This window comes from Pistacia vera, unplaced genomic scaffold (genome assembly GCF_008641045.1).
Source record: "Pistacia vera cultivar Batoury unplaced genomic scaffold, PisVer_v2 Contig225, whole genome shotgun sequence".
Classification (NCBI taxonomy): Eukaryota; Viridiplantae; Streptophyta; class Magnoliopsida; order Sapindales; family Anacardiaceae; genus Pistacia; species Pistacia vera.
In genome coordinates, this window is record NW_022196030.1 from 922,100 (window position 1) to 940,029 (window position 17,930).

Genomic DNA, 17,930 nt, shown 5'->3' on the forward strand with positions numbered 1-17,930 from the left:
GACTTGAGTATAAAATTTCAAGTACAGTTGCATCTTGCATGTGAAGACTCGGTCACTTTACATAGGGCTGTATCATAATCTGAGCGTCCTCTTGTATGTCTTTTTGTTGCTGTACACGATGGATGCTGATGTCTTTACTCTACCATGATACGATTCACCACACCAAACTTGACCTCACAAAGCAATGACTGTATTATTTTTTCATATGTTGTATGTTAACTATTAACCTGCTTGGAATCCTAGATGACTGTTCAACTGTATCATCATGATAGGTGGGTGTCCAGTTTTCACCGCAATGCATGAATTATGACATTGTTAATGCTAGAAATCAAGAACCTGAAGCAAGGTTGAGAAAGTGTATATTTTTTTCTGTGAGTTCGGTATGTATTTATCATAATCTAGCACCTTTCCCCTTAAATATTTTGCTACGTTACAAGCAAGTTGAACATAACAAGGAAATCCGAGATGGTAAAAACTGAGGTCAAATCATATATGCTTCAAAATGAAAAGGCATGCTTGGAAAAATGTTGCTCCTCAGACCTCCAAACCCCTATTACTGCTGTAAACATTTTTGTAACATGTTTATGGGGGTTGAGCTTTCCGGCCATAAGACAGAACCATCACAAAATCTTTGGCTGAGCTGCCTACCGATGTCTGTATTCTTTCTGATGTTGAGGCTGTCTGCACCCACCAGTTCACTAAGTTGTTCAGCTGCAGTGTAGAAAGCACTGGCTGACCCCGCAATGAGATCTCCACCTGTATAATTATCAGCAGCAGGTCAGTTCAGTGTTGATGCAGCTTCTTGTGAAAACTGGTTTATTGAAGGTGCCTAAGTGCAGAAAGAGATCTCAACAGCCCTGGAGAAGGCAGAGATGAACTTACCTCGGCTTCATTAGCTAGATTGAGTTTTTTCACGAGATACTTTTTGATGAAAGAAACAGGCAAACTACCATCCCTACAGTAATTAGAAAACTCATAAATAAAAGTGATAAGCATGTCCTTTAAAGAAGTTATAAAAGCATCTAGATAATCAGGTTAAAACAATGTGTTTGCAGACATTTGAGAGCAAAAACTGAGAGTGATAGATAAATCCCTTATATGAAATAGTATGTGAAACTCATTAACACTTGACAAATTCTTAAAATAGAGATCAAATGCATTGTTAGTAAGGGTTCGTACTGAGGGGGAAAAGAAAGAAGTTTTTTCTCTTTCTGTTACTGACTGTAATTGGTTAATACTCCCCATGATCCTTTCCTCTTGCTGCTTTACTACGTATACCTTTTGGTGTATTTTTGGTTGTGTACTACTGAGAAATATGGGAAAGAGAAGTGATCCAATAAGATCCACTCACAAGAAAAGAAAAGATAGAAAGGTTTCCTGGTTTTGAAAGATTAGAGAACTTATCAAACATATTCAGCGGAAAAAAAAAAAAAAAAAAAAAAACTGAAGGCCTACTACAGCCTATACCCAGTTGACATCTTAAGTCAGCTTGATCTGAAGTTATAAGGAGAAGAAGAATTTATGAGGAATAACTAAGTAAAGCCTAATGGGAGAAAAACTTGCAACCTTTTTCACTACCTCAAAATCGAAACTATTGAAATTTGGTTAAATTTTGAAAAGCAAATATATTACATGATTGAAAAGAAACATCATACCAGACATTGGAAACTCATAAATAAAGCATATGTTGCAAGGAGCATGTGCCCAACCATTTCAAGTGAAATTGACCACTTATATATAAAAAAATTCAAAGATAACAAGCACGGTCTTCAAGTAAAATATAAGAGGCAATAAAAAGCATTTTTTTTATCTTAAGGTTCTCTTTGACAGAACCCAAAAAAGGATATGAAAAAGAAAGGTAATATGAGCACTTTTTCAGGTAGTAATGTTATTGAAACTCACTTAACCCTCAAGTAGCATGAAGTTATCTGTGGGAGGGGTGCATCTCCTTCCCTGAAACCGTCCATAAAGAAAAAAAAACTCAATTTATATGAGATTATAAAGGAACTTATTTAAATCAATCAATATTAGTATTTCTAAGGAAAAAAATAAAATCTCACTGGTCATCAGAAGCAACCAAAGAGAACCAAATTGGACCAAATCTTCCATCATATTTACTATTTGTGTCCACCACTGATTGTGCTGAAACATTAAACACCTGAGAGGCAGCTGCTTTTCTAGGTCGGCCTTGAGTTTTTCTAGGTTTCCCTGAGGATGATGGCCCAGGAATTGCGTCTTTTTCATTACCATGGCCTTTTGATGCATTACCACATTCCTTTACTTTGGCCTTAAGGAGTCGTTCATTGTCATTGGCATTGGTGAATGCTGTTTTGACAACACTCGCTCGTGAATTAGACTTGCTAGACTTTGTTTTGCTTGCAGCTTCAACCAAAAAATTTAAGGGTTTCCATAAATCAGCTTTCCCATCCAGAGTATTGGTATTCTCCTCTGTATCTTTATCATCTGTACGTTGGTTAGATGTTTCAGCAGCAGAAGATATCTGCATCATGCCAGTAGTGAAGCTATTGCATATTAGAAACAGGAGCTAGTAATTTAAAACATCACATGAAAAAAGAAAGACATAGTATCACATTTACAACAATATAACAAGCACCAAAAACCAAACCATAGCCACCTTTACCTGCATTCTATATTGTGCAATTTTGCTAAGAGTCTCTGGTGAGCTTATACTCTCCTGGTGATCTTCAACGTCCTGGACAGGTTCCTGTACAGCAGGATGCTTTTTTGGACCTGGCTTTGATCTTCTTCTGTTCTGGCTAGACTTGGCTGGTACTTTAGGTGTGCTGACCACCAATGAAGACAGAGATCTCTCTTTTCTTCTTGCTGGCAATTGGATTGAGCACACAGCTTCAGGTGCTGCAGAGTTACTTCTTCTGGAAGGGAAGAGTTTGAGCCTCAGATCTTGCAAATTGTTGTCTCCCCTGTAGATTATAGGAAAACAAGCAAAGATTCAATAAACATAGATACCAATGACATCATCACCTGATTCTCCGTTTTCCTACAAGAGGTAAGAAATCATTAAATAAATTGACTAATAATTATAGGATAGGGTATAATGCTTGGTAGATGTGGTATCGGAAAATCATGCCTATGAACACACACATAGAGACAACAAGAAGCAGCCTTCCCACAGCAGGGATAAAGTGTCCTTATTATAAGGATTTCAGTGATGACAGAAATACACAAATATTACACTTAAATCAGATACATTGCCAAGGAATGATTAACTTGACTATATTATGGAATTACCTAATGTACATCTTTATTTACTGTCAAATTCTTATAAGCTCATCAAAATGGATTACTGCAGGTTCATCAACCAAGAAACACCACTTAAATAGACCAATACCTCCAAAGGTTTACACAATCCAAATTACATTAAAGTATCATTTTGTAAACAATATAATGCCTGCAATAATTTAAAAAGTTATTGCTTTCTCTTTTTGTATGTATAAAGAAATTTATCAAAGTTGAATGGTAATTTATCACAAGTACATGTGCCAAAACAAAAAACATATACATGTAACTAAGTTTCACATAAAAGCATCTCGAAACATAGGAAAACTTGTACCATTGCATGATAGGTTTGACAATTTCTTCTTTTCTCATAATGTTCAATGGTGCCAAGGAGGCCAAGTGGAGCTAAGAAGTCTAGCTTACATGAAACGGAAGTCTTAAGGTGGTGAATCAAATACAAGGTCCATCGAGATTCTTTCAGTTTGTAGAAGAGAAGTCCTATTTGGCTGTTTTCTTTCTATCCATATTTTCAGACCGGACTAAACCAGCTGCACCAGCATGTCATCTTATGAAACACATATTTTCAGATTCATCTAATAACAACACAACTCTAAATTACTAGGATAATTATATCTTATCAAATAGCTTTTTTTGCCTCTACTTTTGTTTGAAATAAATGCAGAGGCAGTAAAAATAAAATCAATTACAGACAAAAAGTATCAACATGCACTGTGATTTAAATTTACAGCGCAATCCATAGCCTAGATCAGACTACGCAACTGTTGAACTTCATACATAATTTGGGAACAGAACATGTATATACTGCATCAAACTAACCAGATTAAAACATTATGGCTATTATCTGTCAACACTTTTAATTCTAACAAATCCAAAGAAGAGAAAATAAACAAGTGTGCAAAAAGACAATTATCCATCTGCTCATTCCCGAAAAACAGTACTTCATTAAAGTTTGTTTTCCCCTGACACATCAGTTACGTTAGCATAAACGAAGATCTGTCATTTTGCCAATGTATCAGTTATATTGTGCACACACTTTCAGGTCTATGTAACGTATCAATAATTATCCCTCTTAGTAAATATTACTTGCAGTATCTTGATGATGGACTAGCAATATGCACAATAGATGAACTATTTAGTCCAAAAAATATAAACTTTTAATAATCCAACAATGTAAGCTACTATTGTTACTTTGGTACAGAATAGTATTGCAGTATAAGCAGTAGGCAACTAGCTGTCATATGAAAGTTAAAGTTGGTGGCAGAACATGATCAAGAACCTGAGTTTCTCCAGAGGGGCACCACCCAGCTCAATGTCGCAAACTGGACAGCTGTTCAGTCCCTCTTCCGTTATCTTCTCACATATGCACTTCTTGCAAACTGTGTTTAAAATCAAAGCCATGTATCAAATGGTTCAGGTTAATAATACATTTACAATATGTAACAAAGGCCACTAATAATGTTTCATGAAACTGCAAGGTAATACATCAATTTATTTAGCTCATTCTTTCATGAAAATGTTAAATAAAAAGAGAGATTTTAAGTCAGACTGGTCACCAGCAAACCTTGTCATCATCAGGAACTAATCCTTAAAGTTGATGCAGGTAATATTTGACATGGTGTTACCAGACCAAAGTGTTAAAATAAAAAACAGAGCAAAACTCATTCATATAACTAAAGGCAAATTGAAAATCCTTTATTAATATCAACGCATTAACAAGTTACTGAATGCTTTTGAACAGCAAATAAAACATGGAACCATGAAGAACTTCCAACAAATTATTCTCATAATATGTATACAGTAAAAACATATATAGTTACAACATGAAATGTGTATAACAAGTATCATATAAATTTAACAATGCCATCATCGAAATAGCAGAGGAGCAAAAAGCCACCTAATAAGTACATACATGCAGTAGTAAGGAGATTAAATTAATTCCGGGAACATTCAAATGCAAAACGTTTTCAGGTAAGTTTGTTCCTTTGAGACTGTGACAACTTGTACATAGAACAGTCAAAATATGAACTTACAAAAAGTTTGTCAAGAACAGAATGAAAAACGGTTCAAAATATTGGCTTAAGGTAGCCATAAATGGCAATCGACAAAACTATTCACAAAAAATAAACTTTTTTTCTGAGTAGTAGTACTACTATATCTACCAAGTTATATCATAATATCATTACAGGCATATAAAGAAAATTCATAATACGAATCAAGTTTCAATCTTTGCATCTGAAAAACACACTAAGGCATAAATGTAGCCAGACCCATATCACGAGAACGTAAATCTGGAGACATCCAGGACACCAATTATTCAAGAAAACAACATAAGTATCCTCCTCAATCAACAGAAGAAAAAAAATAACGTAACCAGCAAAGAACCCAGATCGGGAAACAAAAAAGGAGCATTAATTAAATTATATAAAAAGTAATTGAGAAAAAGATGGAGAAACAAAGAGAGCCAGAAGAAAACTTACAGGTGTGTAGACATTCAGATATGGTGGTGGCATCTCTAAAGAGCTTTTTACAGAGAGGACATGTCATGCATGCTACAAGCTTCTCCCTGCTCACCTTCAACACTTGGCTATTCGCCATCATCATCATTTTTCACCACCACCACAACCAGAACTATACGAACTCACCTACACATTACTCTACACACACTCGCTTGTGACTTTGTATATGTTTACATATATGTATTTATTCACGTACTTCGCATGGTGCATGTAACAAATAAACAGCAAATCATGAGATTTTTCCTTGGTTTTGGACGATAAAACAGCACAATCACGACCAAAATCAACCAGAAAATGACGATTTTGTTTGTTTCATTTTGTTTCTCTGGGTAGAGTGGGTGTGTTTGGTGGGTGAGAAAGAACAAAACAATAAGGGGATTCGGAGTATTCAACGTGGGATTGGTTTGATTGGGAAAATGGCGAGAGGGTTTCGATGATCTGTTCGAGGCTCAATAGTTAACAACATGAATGAGAACATAATAATAGTGTACTATGTTTACGAAAGGCGAGTCAGTTCTCAAACAGATAAACCCAAGATTACAAGTAATGAATTTATTGAGGGATCGGAGGTAAAATGCGCCGCTCAAGTGAAGATTAGTTAAACTGCGCACTTGAGTTGAAGCGTCATTGAGTGATGTTGCGTGAGCCCACGATTTTATATTTTTGTGTGTGTTTTTCTCGTGTTAGAGGTTTTACAAGTGGCAGAGAGTTACGGCGTTTACTCTACACAGCGCTATAACCGGCACCTGGCGCACGTTAGTTATCATCACGTGCAGCTCACGTTAAAATTTAAAAAGGGTAATTTTTGCCTCTTTTATTTTTTTTGTAACGAGGGTGTCTTTTGCGGGTACCTCAATTAATCTCTTAGGGTTATGAAGTGAATGATTGGACTCTTATTAGTGTTTGAGAAGACTTGAACTCGAGAACCCATATTAGACCCCTTTAATCTTTTATTATTAGATTATCTGATGATTAATTTTTGCCTATATCTCCTTATAATTTCAATTGATAGTGTTTAAGGAGACTCGAACTTAAGAGCCCTGTTAAATCTCTTTACTCTTTTACCATCAGATTATCCAGTAATGATTAATTTTTACCTATGTTGGTTTTCCATCTAAAACCAAGGCTCCTTATAATTTCAATTGATATTTAAATTCAGCCACAATCATCGGATAATATCAACTACTTTCTGTAAGATTTTTTTTTTTTTTTTAATAATCTCAGTGAGATAAATAATAAAAATGAGGGGTAAATGATCATTTTTAATAAATAAATGATTTTATTCAAAAGCAGAAAACATAAAAATGTGAAGTCAAAAGTTGATGTTGATGAAAAATGAAGAATATCTGAGAACACAAGAAATTATTCCAAAATGAAAAAAATTAGGATTTGTATGAGACAAATAAGAGGTGGGATTTATCGAAAATAGATAGAAGGAAGTTGCCACCTTGAATTATCAGGACTTATCTTCTTGTACAAAATTTGTCTTTAATTCCTTGAGGTTTCCAACAGGAAGTGGCTTTTCTATAAGCATTCCTCATAAATACCATAATAAACACTATGAAACAGTCTTTGTTTTCCAGATTTATAACATTATATACATTTCCTTTATTAATTGGTTATTTACCTTTAATTTCATGATACATTTATTAACACTTACCAACAAGAAACTCAATCAAGAATCTCTATAATTATTTTTTTGGGTAATTTTTAATTTTATAATGAATAAAAAATTATAACTTAAGTAGGACGAATCCGAAACAACACGGCCTAAACAAGAGAGGGATGACGCCAAACAAAACAAACCTAAAAAGAGTCAGGAATTACACCCTTTACACGTCCAACCACACCCCAGAATCACTAAAATTGTTGAGAAGAAATAATTGAAAAACATGCATCAATTTTTTGATCATCCTTCAACTTTCATGTAAGGAATAAAGAGAGAATTGAATTTTGGAGAGGACGAGTACCTTTATTTACGTTTAATTCCTAATCGTCGTGTAGTCTCTTTTCATTCGATCTTCGTTAACCCTCCTATTGTTTCCTTGTTTTTAACTCTTTTTCTTCTTTTAGTGATCAACAAGTGTCGTATTTACAACCCATATGAGATCTATATACATTATGTGTAATTTATTTAAGTGAATTGCATACAAATGTAATTAGTGAGTCATTAGAGACATATGTATATTTCTTTTTTATATATATAATGTTGTATAATAAATAGAAGAATAAATATAAAAAATTAAATTTATTATTTTTTAACTTGAATAACGTTTAGAATAAAAGAAAGAAATGTGAAGCAAGTGGAGATAGCTGATTAATATTTTTCCAATTTAAAAAAATGTAATACAAAATAAATTTACATATAATAAAAATTAAAAAAAATATATGTTTATCCTTAAATTCCACTGGGAAGCTGGAGCTTGGAATGGGAGCCACGGCCACTCATCCCTCAGCCCATATCTGAGAAAACTTTAAAAGAAATTGTTGATACGAAAAAATCGACTCTCTGGATTTTTTCCACTTGAGATAGCTGAAAAATGGTTTCTCCGGAACCGGTGTGCACTTCACAAGCCAACCAATCGGCCAAGAGGCAGCCGCGATACTAATACATTCACCCATTGACCCCAATTCAGTTTCTCAGTATCTGCAAACTTCTTCAGATGTTCCACCATTAATACTTGAAGAACAATGGTTATTGCTATTATCCCCCAAAGCAACTTCTTGTTCTTATGTATCCCTTAAAAGATGTTTTTTCTCTTCAAGCTTCCTGGCGTTGAATTCATTAAATACTTGGCAAAGGACAAATATGTTGAAGATCAAGGTATCCTTTACCTTCTCATTAACACCAAAGATTGATTCTCCTCTGAACTGAAAGGTCAAGAGGATGGCAATCTGATAGAAAGCTTGAGCTAAAATATTTCTCAACATAACATTAGTGATAAGCGGCTCGGTACCACCCACAGGTGATTTGTCCATGAGCTAGCTCCTTTGTGGGCAGCTCTGTAGCCAGAGTCAGGGCATCTAATGTGTCCATGATCAAATTCATCCACAACATTTGGGCTACTGTTATAGGTCCTTCACCTTGAGAAAATGTTCGGACAAAGTTTATCACAAGAGCAGCAACATTTACCGTAACCTAGAACTGAATGAATTTCTGGATATTGGTATAGGCACATCTTTCCCATCTCAAAACTGTGGTTATTGCACAAAAATTATCATCCATGATGACAATATCTAAGCTCTTCTTGGCCACTTCAGTCCCTTGAATCCCCATAGAAAGTCCTATATTGCTTTGGTGCATCATTTGCACCATCCCCAAACCCCAATGACTACAACCACATGACCTTATGTATTTGTTTGAGGCTGGCTCACTATTTAATTTATTATATAAATTGGTGAATAAATATTATTATTTATATAGTTAAAATAAAAATTGAAGAAATGAAAAATGAAAAGAATATGTAATTAGACAAATGGCATTATGGTTTTTACATGGTAAAGTAACAAATTCCATTGATTTTTTTTGGGTATATTTATTACTCTTTGAAATCCTTGTACTTTCCTAAACTTTGAAGAGGAAATTGTTGTAGACCCCTTCTACAGGTTATATTGATGAGACTAACAGTGTAAACAGCCGAGTCAAGTTGAGCCAATTCGAGTATATGTATAAAAAACCTTCTACATGTTAGTTCAAATTTTTATTATGATATTTATAATTATCTGTTGTTCATTTTTTGTCATTTTCTCATATGTGAAATAAGTCATATCGTACCAAAACCTTGGGCAAACAGGGCGGTTTAGGGCAAGTAGGCCGGATCTAAGCAATACTCCTCTGGCAAGCTCCAAAATTATATATGTATTCTTTATTCTTTCATTTGTAAAAAACATTTCTATTCCATCATTACACAAACGTTCATAATATAATCAATTATAAACATGTCAAATATTCATGGAATATTGCCAAAGTAATTTACAAACCTCCAACCATAGCAATTGTTGTTTAGTCTTCTTGCTTCTGTCACTTCAGAATATAGAGTCTTCTATTGACTATAATTTTTTAGAGTGATAGTTTTGGGAAAAATGAATTAATTGCATCAAATGGGGACCTGTAAAATCTCTTTTATAAATGCAATTATCTTTTCATCAAAGACAACTGTCCAAGAGACATAACCGTATGTAACTTTTATTATAATCCACATCAGCAATTACCCATTCACTTTATATTAAAAGTGTAGGACCATAATGTAATTAAAAGTCTTAACATCATTTTCATTACAATAAAATCTTGACAAATGATTCGCACTGTTAATAATACATCAAGAGAATGTTAAGAATTAGTATCATAAATGTATTCAAGAAACATGTAAAAACATAAAACTTTTTCATTTAGATGATTACAACATGTAAGCGACACTTACCCATTTATGAGCTGACAAATTATGAACTGTCACGTATGTATTGTGAGAGAAAGTTTGTAAGTTGAGTTGTGAGCCAGTCTTTATCCATAATAAAAATACATTATTGCACTTCGTCTTGATATGCCCTCTTAACGAGAGAGGAAGATATTTCCATTGAACCTTGAAATGTGTGATTCCTGAAGACAGCTTTGAAGATTTAAGGAAAATCCTGTGTAATATTTTTATTATATAAGAACAAAGCAAACTAGATACATGTAACCAAGAGTGAGCAAGACCGGAGATTCTAGGGATACAAAATCATAGATTAAAATATCAGATATCATAGAAAATTGCAATTTTGATTTTACAATGTAAGGATTCTACAAATAATGCATCCATGTTTCTACACTATGATCATTTTGCCTTTTTTGAAGGATTCAACTTCTCTTGGTATAACTTCAATATATAACTGCAGCCATAGGTATAAGCCTCTTCTCCATGCTCATTGTAATAAGCATTGGGCGTTCCGAGATAATGGAAGAATCCCAGCCCATCTTGTTCACAAAAAGTCCAATGCCGCCGTAATTTTATCCGCAAATGCCATTATATACCATCGATACTTTGTAAATGTTGCTAAAAGCTCTTTGTCAGACCAACCCCATGTCTTGTTTCCTTTCCCACAGCGACTTGCTGTTGGAATTTGGTTATTTATAAAGTTAAAGGAAAAGAGATAAGTTGTTTCATGAAACAATGCAACCAAAAGACAAATTGTTTCATGAAACAATGCAATGTTTCAAAACTCTATGTAAGGATAAGAAGGAATTTTTTGTTTTTTAAATATATAAAATCCAAAACAGTCATATCTTCCTTCGTTTTCTTCTCTGTCTCAACTTGCCAGAAAACCCAAATAACATTATTATGTTATTCATGCCGTGAATTTTCAATATTGCTTGGTGCAGATTCAAGGCTTGTCATATCCAGAAAGCTATTTGCATTAGAAACCCACCAGCAATTCAGAGGGGGCAAATATCGCTTTTTGAAAAGCGGATTCGTACGTGCTTCAAGTCTCTTCAAAGATTTTAAGAACACTTGCTCATTATTCTTTTCGCTGCAATGGCTAGAACAACTGTATTTTTTTATCATATTGAAATTTTGTTTATGAGAACCATGGTACAAGGCAATGACTGAGTTTGGTCTTTTTGAGGATTCAAATTGAACACATCTAGAAATGCTAAAACAGATTCTTGAGAGAACCCACATGAGTTTCGAGATAAGATACTGTAAATGATTCTTTATTTGAAATTGGCGAGATGTGCTTATGAAAAACAAAAGTGTAGTTTTGAAGACAAAGCAGACCCACTTGGCGAGTAGGCGAAGCTCTTATCGTAAGCCTACCATGAGAAATTTTACTGAGAGAATTATAGAACATTTGAATTGAAATTTTAAAGATAGTACAACATTCAAATGCGCCGTTTATATATACGAGTAAAATGAATGAATGATGTGTCGATGTTTTTTCACAAGTAGATGATAATGGTCGTTTCCTTTTACGGAATGTGTATGCTTGTCGTAACCTTGTGCCTTCGAGATGATTGCAGTATTCAAGTGACACTTCTATCTTCAAGTTGACTTGGGTTGACAGACGAACTAACCAGACACAATTTCTAAGTTTCACTGAAGTCAATAATCATTGAGCTTCCTTTTCAAATGTTTTTCTAATGGGAGAGAAGAAATTTCACTATAATGAAGATCAATCAGCATGCCTTCCAAAAACATTACACAGATCAAGGAAATAATATCAACCAAAGGTACTAGTGCAGAGTTGTAACAAGACTAAACAAAGCCAGAGTCACAGTTTGATACATGATTAAATCACATTGCAGAGCCAGTGCTTTAGTCAAGTGACAACATGTCACAAGAAGAAACAAAAATTGCAAATGACTCAAAAACTAATCTGGACTCGATGTAGATGCTCTTTTTGACCTAAAAGTAAGCCATATGAATACAATGAATTTAACTAGATCAAGTAACACTCTTATCATTCTGATGTCAACATATTACAAATGCTGCCTTCCTTTCTCTCTGCCATCTTTGAAAGATCCAGCTCTCTGTATAGTTCATTAACTGGGGTGCTTCGTCATAACGATTCACAAACCTCTGCAAGAAGGTTTCTTCAGGAGTCGAAATGATTAACCGGGTTATAAGGATTATTCTTAAGCAAACCTGTGGATGACAGATATTGAAGAACTGAAGCACGAGGAATTATTCTCTTCTCCAAGCTAAGTGAAAGAAAATTGACTGCTTCATGATGACGAAGGCTCCCAACCCATTTTTTTACAAGCTGGTCCATCACTCCCAAATCTTATCCACAGATGTCACATACACCAAGGATTCTTCGAAATGTCGTAAGAATCTCTTCCTCAGACCAACCCCACCTCTTGTAAACATCAATCTTCTTATCCCAGTAAGATTTGGGATTTACCAACTTGTAATAATAGCAGTAACAATCTTGACTTTTTAGGATTTATACCCATTTCTTTACCAAGTCCACAGTCTCTTCGAACGCCCACAGTCTTTGTAAGTATGTGAGGCCAATTACTAATAACAATACAATACTCGTTCAGGCACACCATTATCTCGCAAATAACTGACTTTAGGTGCAATCCTTTTTAAGATCACGAACAAGAATGTGTGGAGAGATTTTAATAGCAGCAATAGCCTTTTCATTACATTGAAGCAAGTTACTAAGGTAATGAAAGGAAGGGATTAACGTGTTTTTTAAGCTCCTTCGTAAGATGATAGGGTGCCGACACACAAGTTTTGCAAGATCATGACTTGAAAAGCCTTTGGAGTGAAAAACTCAAATTTTGGCAAAAGGATTTTCTCATGCCTGCACAAAAGCAGTATTGGCTCTTTTCTGATGATGTCTGAGATTTGGGATTTTGAGAAGCCACTGCTCTTGAAAAAGTTTACCACTAAGTCTGGTTTTTCTGGAGTATCAAATTGACGTTTTTGGATGTTTAGAGCAGATTCAAAAGACAAACCACATGAATTAAGTATGAGACGGTAAAAGATTGTTCATTTGAGTTGGTTGAGATATATTTACAAAAATTGGACAGAAAAAATCTTGAAATTTATTAGGGTTTTATAAGCAAGTTAGCGTATCTTCCATGACTATGAAGAAAATTTCTGAAGAGAAAATAACATCATAATTGCAAAAGGGATTGATAACTCACCTATGCTTGAGAGTTGAGAAAATTCTTTAAAATCACGCATTCATTTGGAGACCCGTCGAACTTGGAATCTTGAACAGGTGAAAGTAAAACCCTGAATAATTTATAATTGAACGCGGAGTTAAAATATATATTGGTCCCACTAAAACGGCAGCAGTTCAAATTATGGTTATATTATTTGGCAATGGCTTAAGATTTCACCCCCTGTAACTTTCAAAATCGTAACTACAGAAAAGACTAATTACCCCCTTTACCCTTAGAATTCCTTTAAATATTGACTTGACTTATTTTGACCAACACAATTACAAATATACCCATGGTTATCATTCAGATTTGACCAGTTTACCCTTAGAAAATTTCTTTTAATTTTAAAATTTTGCTTGTCAGAAGAAACAAGCAAAGTTAAGAATTTTGATTAAAAAACCAGCATTAATGACCTAATGATAAAAGAGCAAAAGATCTAACATAGGTTTCTGAGTTCGAATCCTCCCAAACACTAATGAATTATCACTGAGGAGATTTACCCAATTATTCACTTCGGGGCTCAGGAGGATTAGTTGAGGTACGCACAAGTTGATCCGAACATCCGTGATGTGTAAATATACTTCATGTTCAACTATTAATACCTATAAACTGTTTTCATAACTTCAGTATTGGTTCCCGAGATTGGTAAATCAGGAGGCTGAAAATTCATGTAAATTTGTTATGTAACTTTGCAACTGAACCTTCCATCTGACATTAATATTATTCAGAGAAAGGAATAATATTAATGTAAATCCCCATGAATACTCAAGATCAAACACCCCTGTAACGAACATAGGACAAGGGCTACAAATACCGCTGCAACAAATGATCCTGTGACGGTGACCAGCTGCAGATATCAAAGAAAAATCATTCATAATCTGACAGAGAATTTAACTTAAAATCAGCAGCTAAATTCTCAAACTCAAAAAACTTTGCATGCCCATGTAAACTGTGTCCATGTTTGTCTTTCCAAGTATTTGGGATATTCATGCTAAATATTCCAGCTACGTACCAATGAGTATATGATAAGAGAGGATAATGTTATGTGTAACATAGATTTTATTAACTAGTGTACAACTTAAAGTATAGTACATGTATCATAGCATAGTATGTGTACTATGTGTAATTTTAACAAAGATTAGTAAACTGGTTAGTAAAATCCGTTAGTACGCAAAGTATTATTCTAAAGAGAGAGCTCCTGAACTTAGAATGAGATCGAACTGCAGCGTAAAGGAGAAAGAATATTACCAAAGGGAAACAAAACTCAGCACCAACCGAATCAGTTGAATACTGTATCTATTCATCGGCAAGATTAAAGCACCTGAATCAGCTGATTACGATGGTTATTCATCTGCAAAAAGGATGTACAAGATCAAATCTAAGGCATGCACTATAAATTTGAAAATTAAGGGTGCACTTGATTCATTATTCTATGTTTTTTAGAATAATATTTTGATAAAAGTAAAATTGGGTGATTGCTACAATGTAAAATTTAAAAATTATTAAAAATACCTCTTAAGTTTGTTTATTTACTAAACACCCCTATAATAAAATATTAAAAATTAACAAAAACACCCTCACTCACCCATTAAATACCGATAGTCAGCCACCACTGCTGGAGGGTGGTCAGAGTCACCGTATCGGTGCACGACCAGCTGGATATGGCTGATCGTGTGCTGATATGTCCTTTTCCGACCAGATCTGGCTGCATTTGGTTGTCAACGACCAAAGATTCTACCATGGATCTGGTTGAAAAATGCTAGATCGGCGCATTACCAACCAGATCCAAACGGTAGTGCGCCATTATACCAGATTTTGGCCAGCTTCTGACGGTGGTAGTCGGAATCTGGCAAATGTGGGTTGCTGGGGTGTTTTTGTTAATTTCTAAATTTTTTGGGGGGAAATTTAGTTAAATTAACAAATCTAAGGGGTTTAAAAAGAATTGAATAATATAGAATAATTTTTTGAGAACAAAGAAATAAATGTGTATTTTGGATAGAATACGGAATAGAGTAGTGAAAAACTGTGTATCAAAGGAGCTAAAGTTTTTTAAGCTTTCAATTAATTTTGGATACCTGAAAATTAGTGTAATCCTCAGTATCATTAATATATTCTTGCAGCTGCAAAAATATATGTCAAGTTATCAAAAGCAATAGAGAATGTAGAATGTCTCTTTATCTATCATAAATTCCTGGCTATTAAGCATCCCAGTCCCAGATACAGCAGCTGCAGGCTTGAAAAGTTCACGTAATATTCTGCAGCTGTTCAACTCGTTTCCAAATAAGGCCATTTTATATGCCAATTATTAATGTAGTCAGGCATATGAATGAAAAGTAACAGATAACAAAAAAAGAAAAAGGGTTTTTCAGCCATCTCTGGGGTGATTTCACATGTTAGTAGATATTTGATCTACTTCTGTAGTAATATAAACTGTTTCCCGTTCAGAAAAAAAAAAAAAAAAAAAAAAAAAAAAAAAAAAAATAATAACAGATTAAAGGTACGAATTATTGACTCCATGTAAATGCATATGGTAATAGAACTAATCCAGCTGCAGTCGCAATCAACCACAGTGAACCTCGAAGAGGTCTCCATATTTATGCATCAGTATAATATATGACCACAAATTTCAACTGTGATTGAAATAAAAGTTCTGAAGAAAGAACATAACCGAATAAAGTAAACAAAAAATCAAGGGTGCCACCCAGTAACGGAACTAGGATTTTGCCGTGAGCCTCTACAGCTTTGTTATTGTTTGTCAATCAATCGGTGAAATTTTTTAAAAAATTACTAAATTTTGAGTAAATAAAATAATACAATATAAAAAATCTGAAAGGAAAAAAATGTAATAACACAAGTTTTTCCTACTTGAATAAATCTATGAGAAGCAAAACCTTAAGTAAATGTGTTGAAAATAACATCTAATTTACAAGGAAACACAAGAATATTTTTACGTGGAAAAATCTTTTCAATGTGAAGAAAGCAAAAAACCACGGAAATCTAACGATCCACTTAAATCCAATATAATCAAAAGAGTTTATAACAACCACAATCCACCAAAAATATTCCACACAAATTTAAAGTTCAATTAAAACTCTAACACAAATAAAATACATAAAGATTTACAAAGAAATTGATTAAAATCACCATAGAAGCAGTCAAACTTCAAGTTGTATAACTCCATGTCCAGTCATTAAAATCAAAACTCAACCATCTAAAATATAGGTGGGAATTTGGGCCCGAGCCCAAAAAACCCACCCAAAAACCTGGACCCAAGACCAATCCTCCCAAGGACCGATCCTATAGGGCTCGAGCCTAGACTCGAACTAGCCAAAGGGAGGAGGGACCGGTCCTTGGGTTGGTCCCTCCTCCAAGGTCCTAGCCCAAGCCGAAACCCTTCCCCGTTTTTTAAAAACCCCTAGGCAAATATCAAAAGAACCCCTTGCTTTTTAGAAATAACAATAATAATAAAGGTTAAAATGATAGTTTACAAAATTTTATTCGACCATTGGCTACCGACCGAGTGACCGTTGAGCCAACAATCATATGGGAGGGAGTTTTATTTTTTTTACACTTCCCCCCCAAACCTCCATTTTATTCACAACTCAACTCTCAATCTCTCGCTCTCTCAATCTCTCTACTCCAATTCTCAAATTCTCTTAATTCAATTTATATTTACATTTATTCATATTATTATTTATATTATTCAATTTCTTCCATTTTTCAATTTCTTCCATTATTCATATTACTCAATGTCTTTCATTTTAATTAATTTTATTTTATCATAAATTCATAATTAATGGATTCCTGAAATTATGCATTTAGAGGATCATCCCCAAATGAATTTTACATTCCATCCACCGAAGAAATGGAAGGGTTCGATCAATTTTCAACCTTTCCAAAGGCAGCAATTTCCCAACCTGAAACGGTCGGGATTACATGCAACCAAACACAAGTGAGCTGCGATGCCACGGGCCTGGCAAGACAGTCAAAGAGGGTCGTGTCCAGGGTATGTCAATACTTCCCAGATCAAAATAGGCAAAGCCAAATGGGGAAGGGGAAGAATCGCGCGGGGTATGTAATTTTTTTCCAATCGTTATCGACGCTAAGCACGGGACTTCGATGATGCGAAGGCACTTGGCGAAGAAGCACCCCCAATTTATGGCGTAGTCCGGAGGGCCAATTTAACTTCAACCACACTAGGTAGGCAAATTCAAACTCAATTTAATTTTAATCCACAATCCTCAACTCTTTTAGCCTAGCAATACAATGCACTCAAAGCACGAGAGTTAATCGCAAGATACATAGTTGCTAAGGACTCTCCTCTTTCTTTATCTGAAAATCCTTCTTTTGTTGAATTGATTAAAAATGTTTTTTGTCCAGCACATAGCCCTGTTAGTAGAGGTACAAGTAGAAAGGACATACAAAAACTTTATAAGGAAATAAGTGATAAACTTAAAAACGAATTTCAAAATTTCATG

At 34.5% G+C, this 17,930-nt stretch overlaps 1 protein-coding gene across 2 annotated transcripts; it reads right to left on the reverse strand.

Annotated features, from left to right (window-relative positions):
• Positions 1–374: 374 nt before the first annotated feature.
• LOC116130868 (E3 ubiquitin protein ligase DRIP2-like) lies at positions 375–6,290 on the reverse strand. 2 transcript variants are annotated; one of them, XM_031416563.1, is made up of 7 exons: positions 5,757–6,290; positions 4,556–4,655; positions 2,642–2,942; positions 2,061–2,500; positions 1,903–1,953; positions 883–955; positions 375–756 (listed from the first exon to the last, which is right to left on the reverse strand). In XM_031416563.1, exons 1-7 carry the CDS (start codon positions 5,881–5,883, stop codon positions 583–585), a joined length of 1,266 nt encoding a protein of 421 aa, XP_031272423.1. In that variant the 5' UTR covers positions 5,884–6,290; the 3' UTR covers positions 375–582. The 2 variants fall into 2 exon arrangements, with proteins under 2 accessions (XP_031272423.1, XP_031272424.1); XM_031416564.1 differs by lacking the exons at positions 4,556–4,655; positions 5,757–6,290 and adding an exon at positions 3,593–3,620.
• Positions 6,291–17,930: the final 11,640 nt, after the last annotated feature.

Excerpts from the sequence above, each read along its gene's own strand:
- LOC116130868 (XM_031416563.1), bottom strand. The coding sequence starts at position 5,883 with ATGATGATGATGGCGAATAGCCAAGTGTTGAAGGTGAGCAGGGAGAAG. Across the intron at positions 2,501-2,641 it reads TTGCACAATATAGAATGCAG|ATATCTTCTGCTGCTGAAAC; the intron begins GTAAAGGTGGCT and ends GGCATGATGCAG. Across the intron at positions 956-1,902 it reads TCATGCTACTTGAGGGTTAA|GGATGGTAGTTTGCCTGTTT; the intron begins GTGAGTTTCAAT and ends TAATTACTGTAG.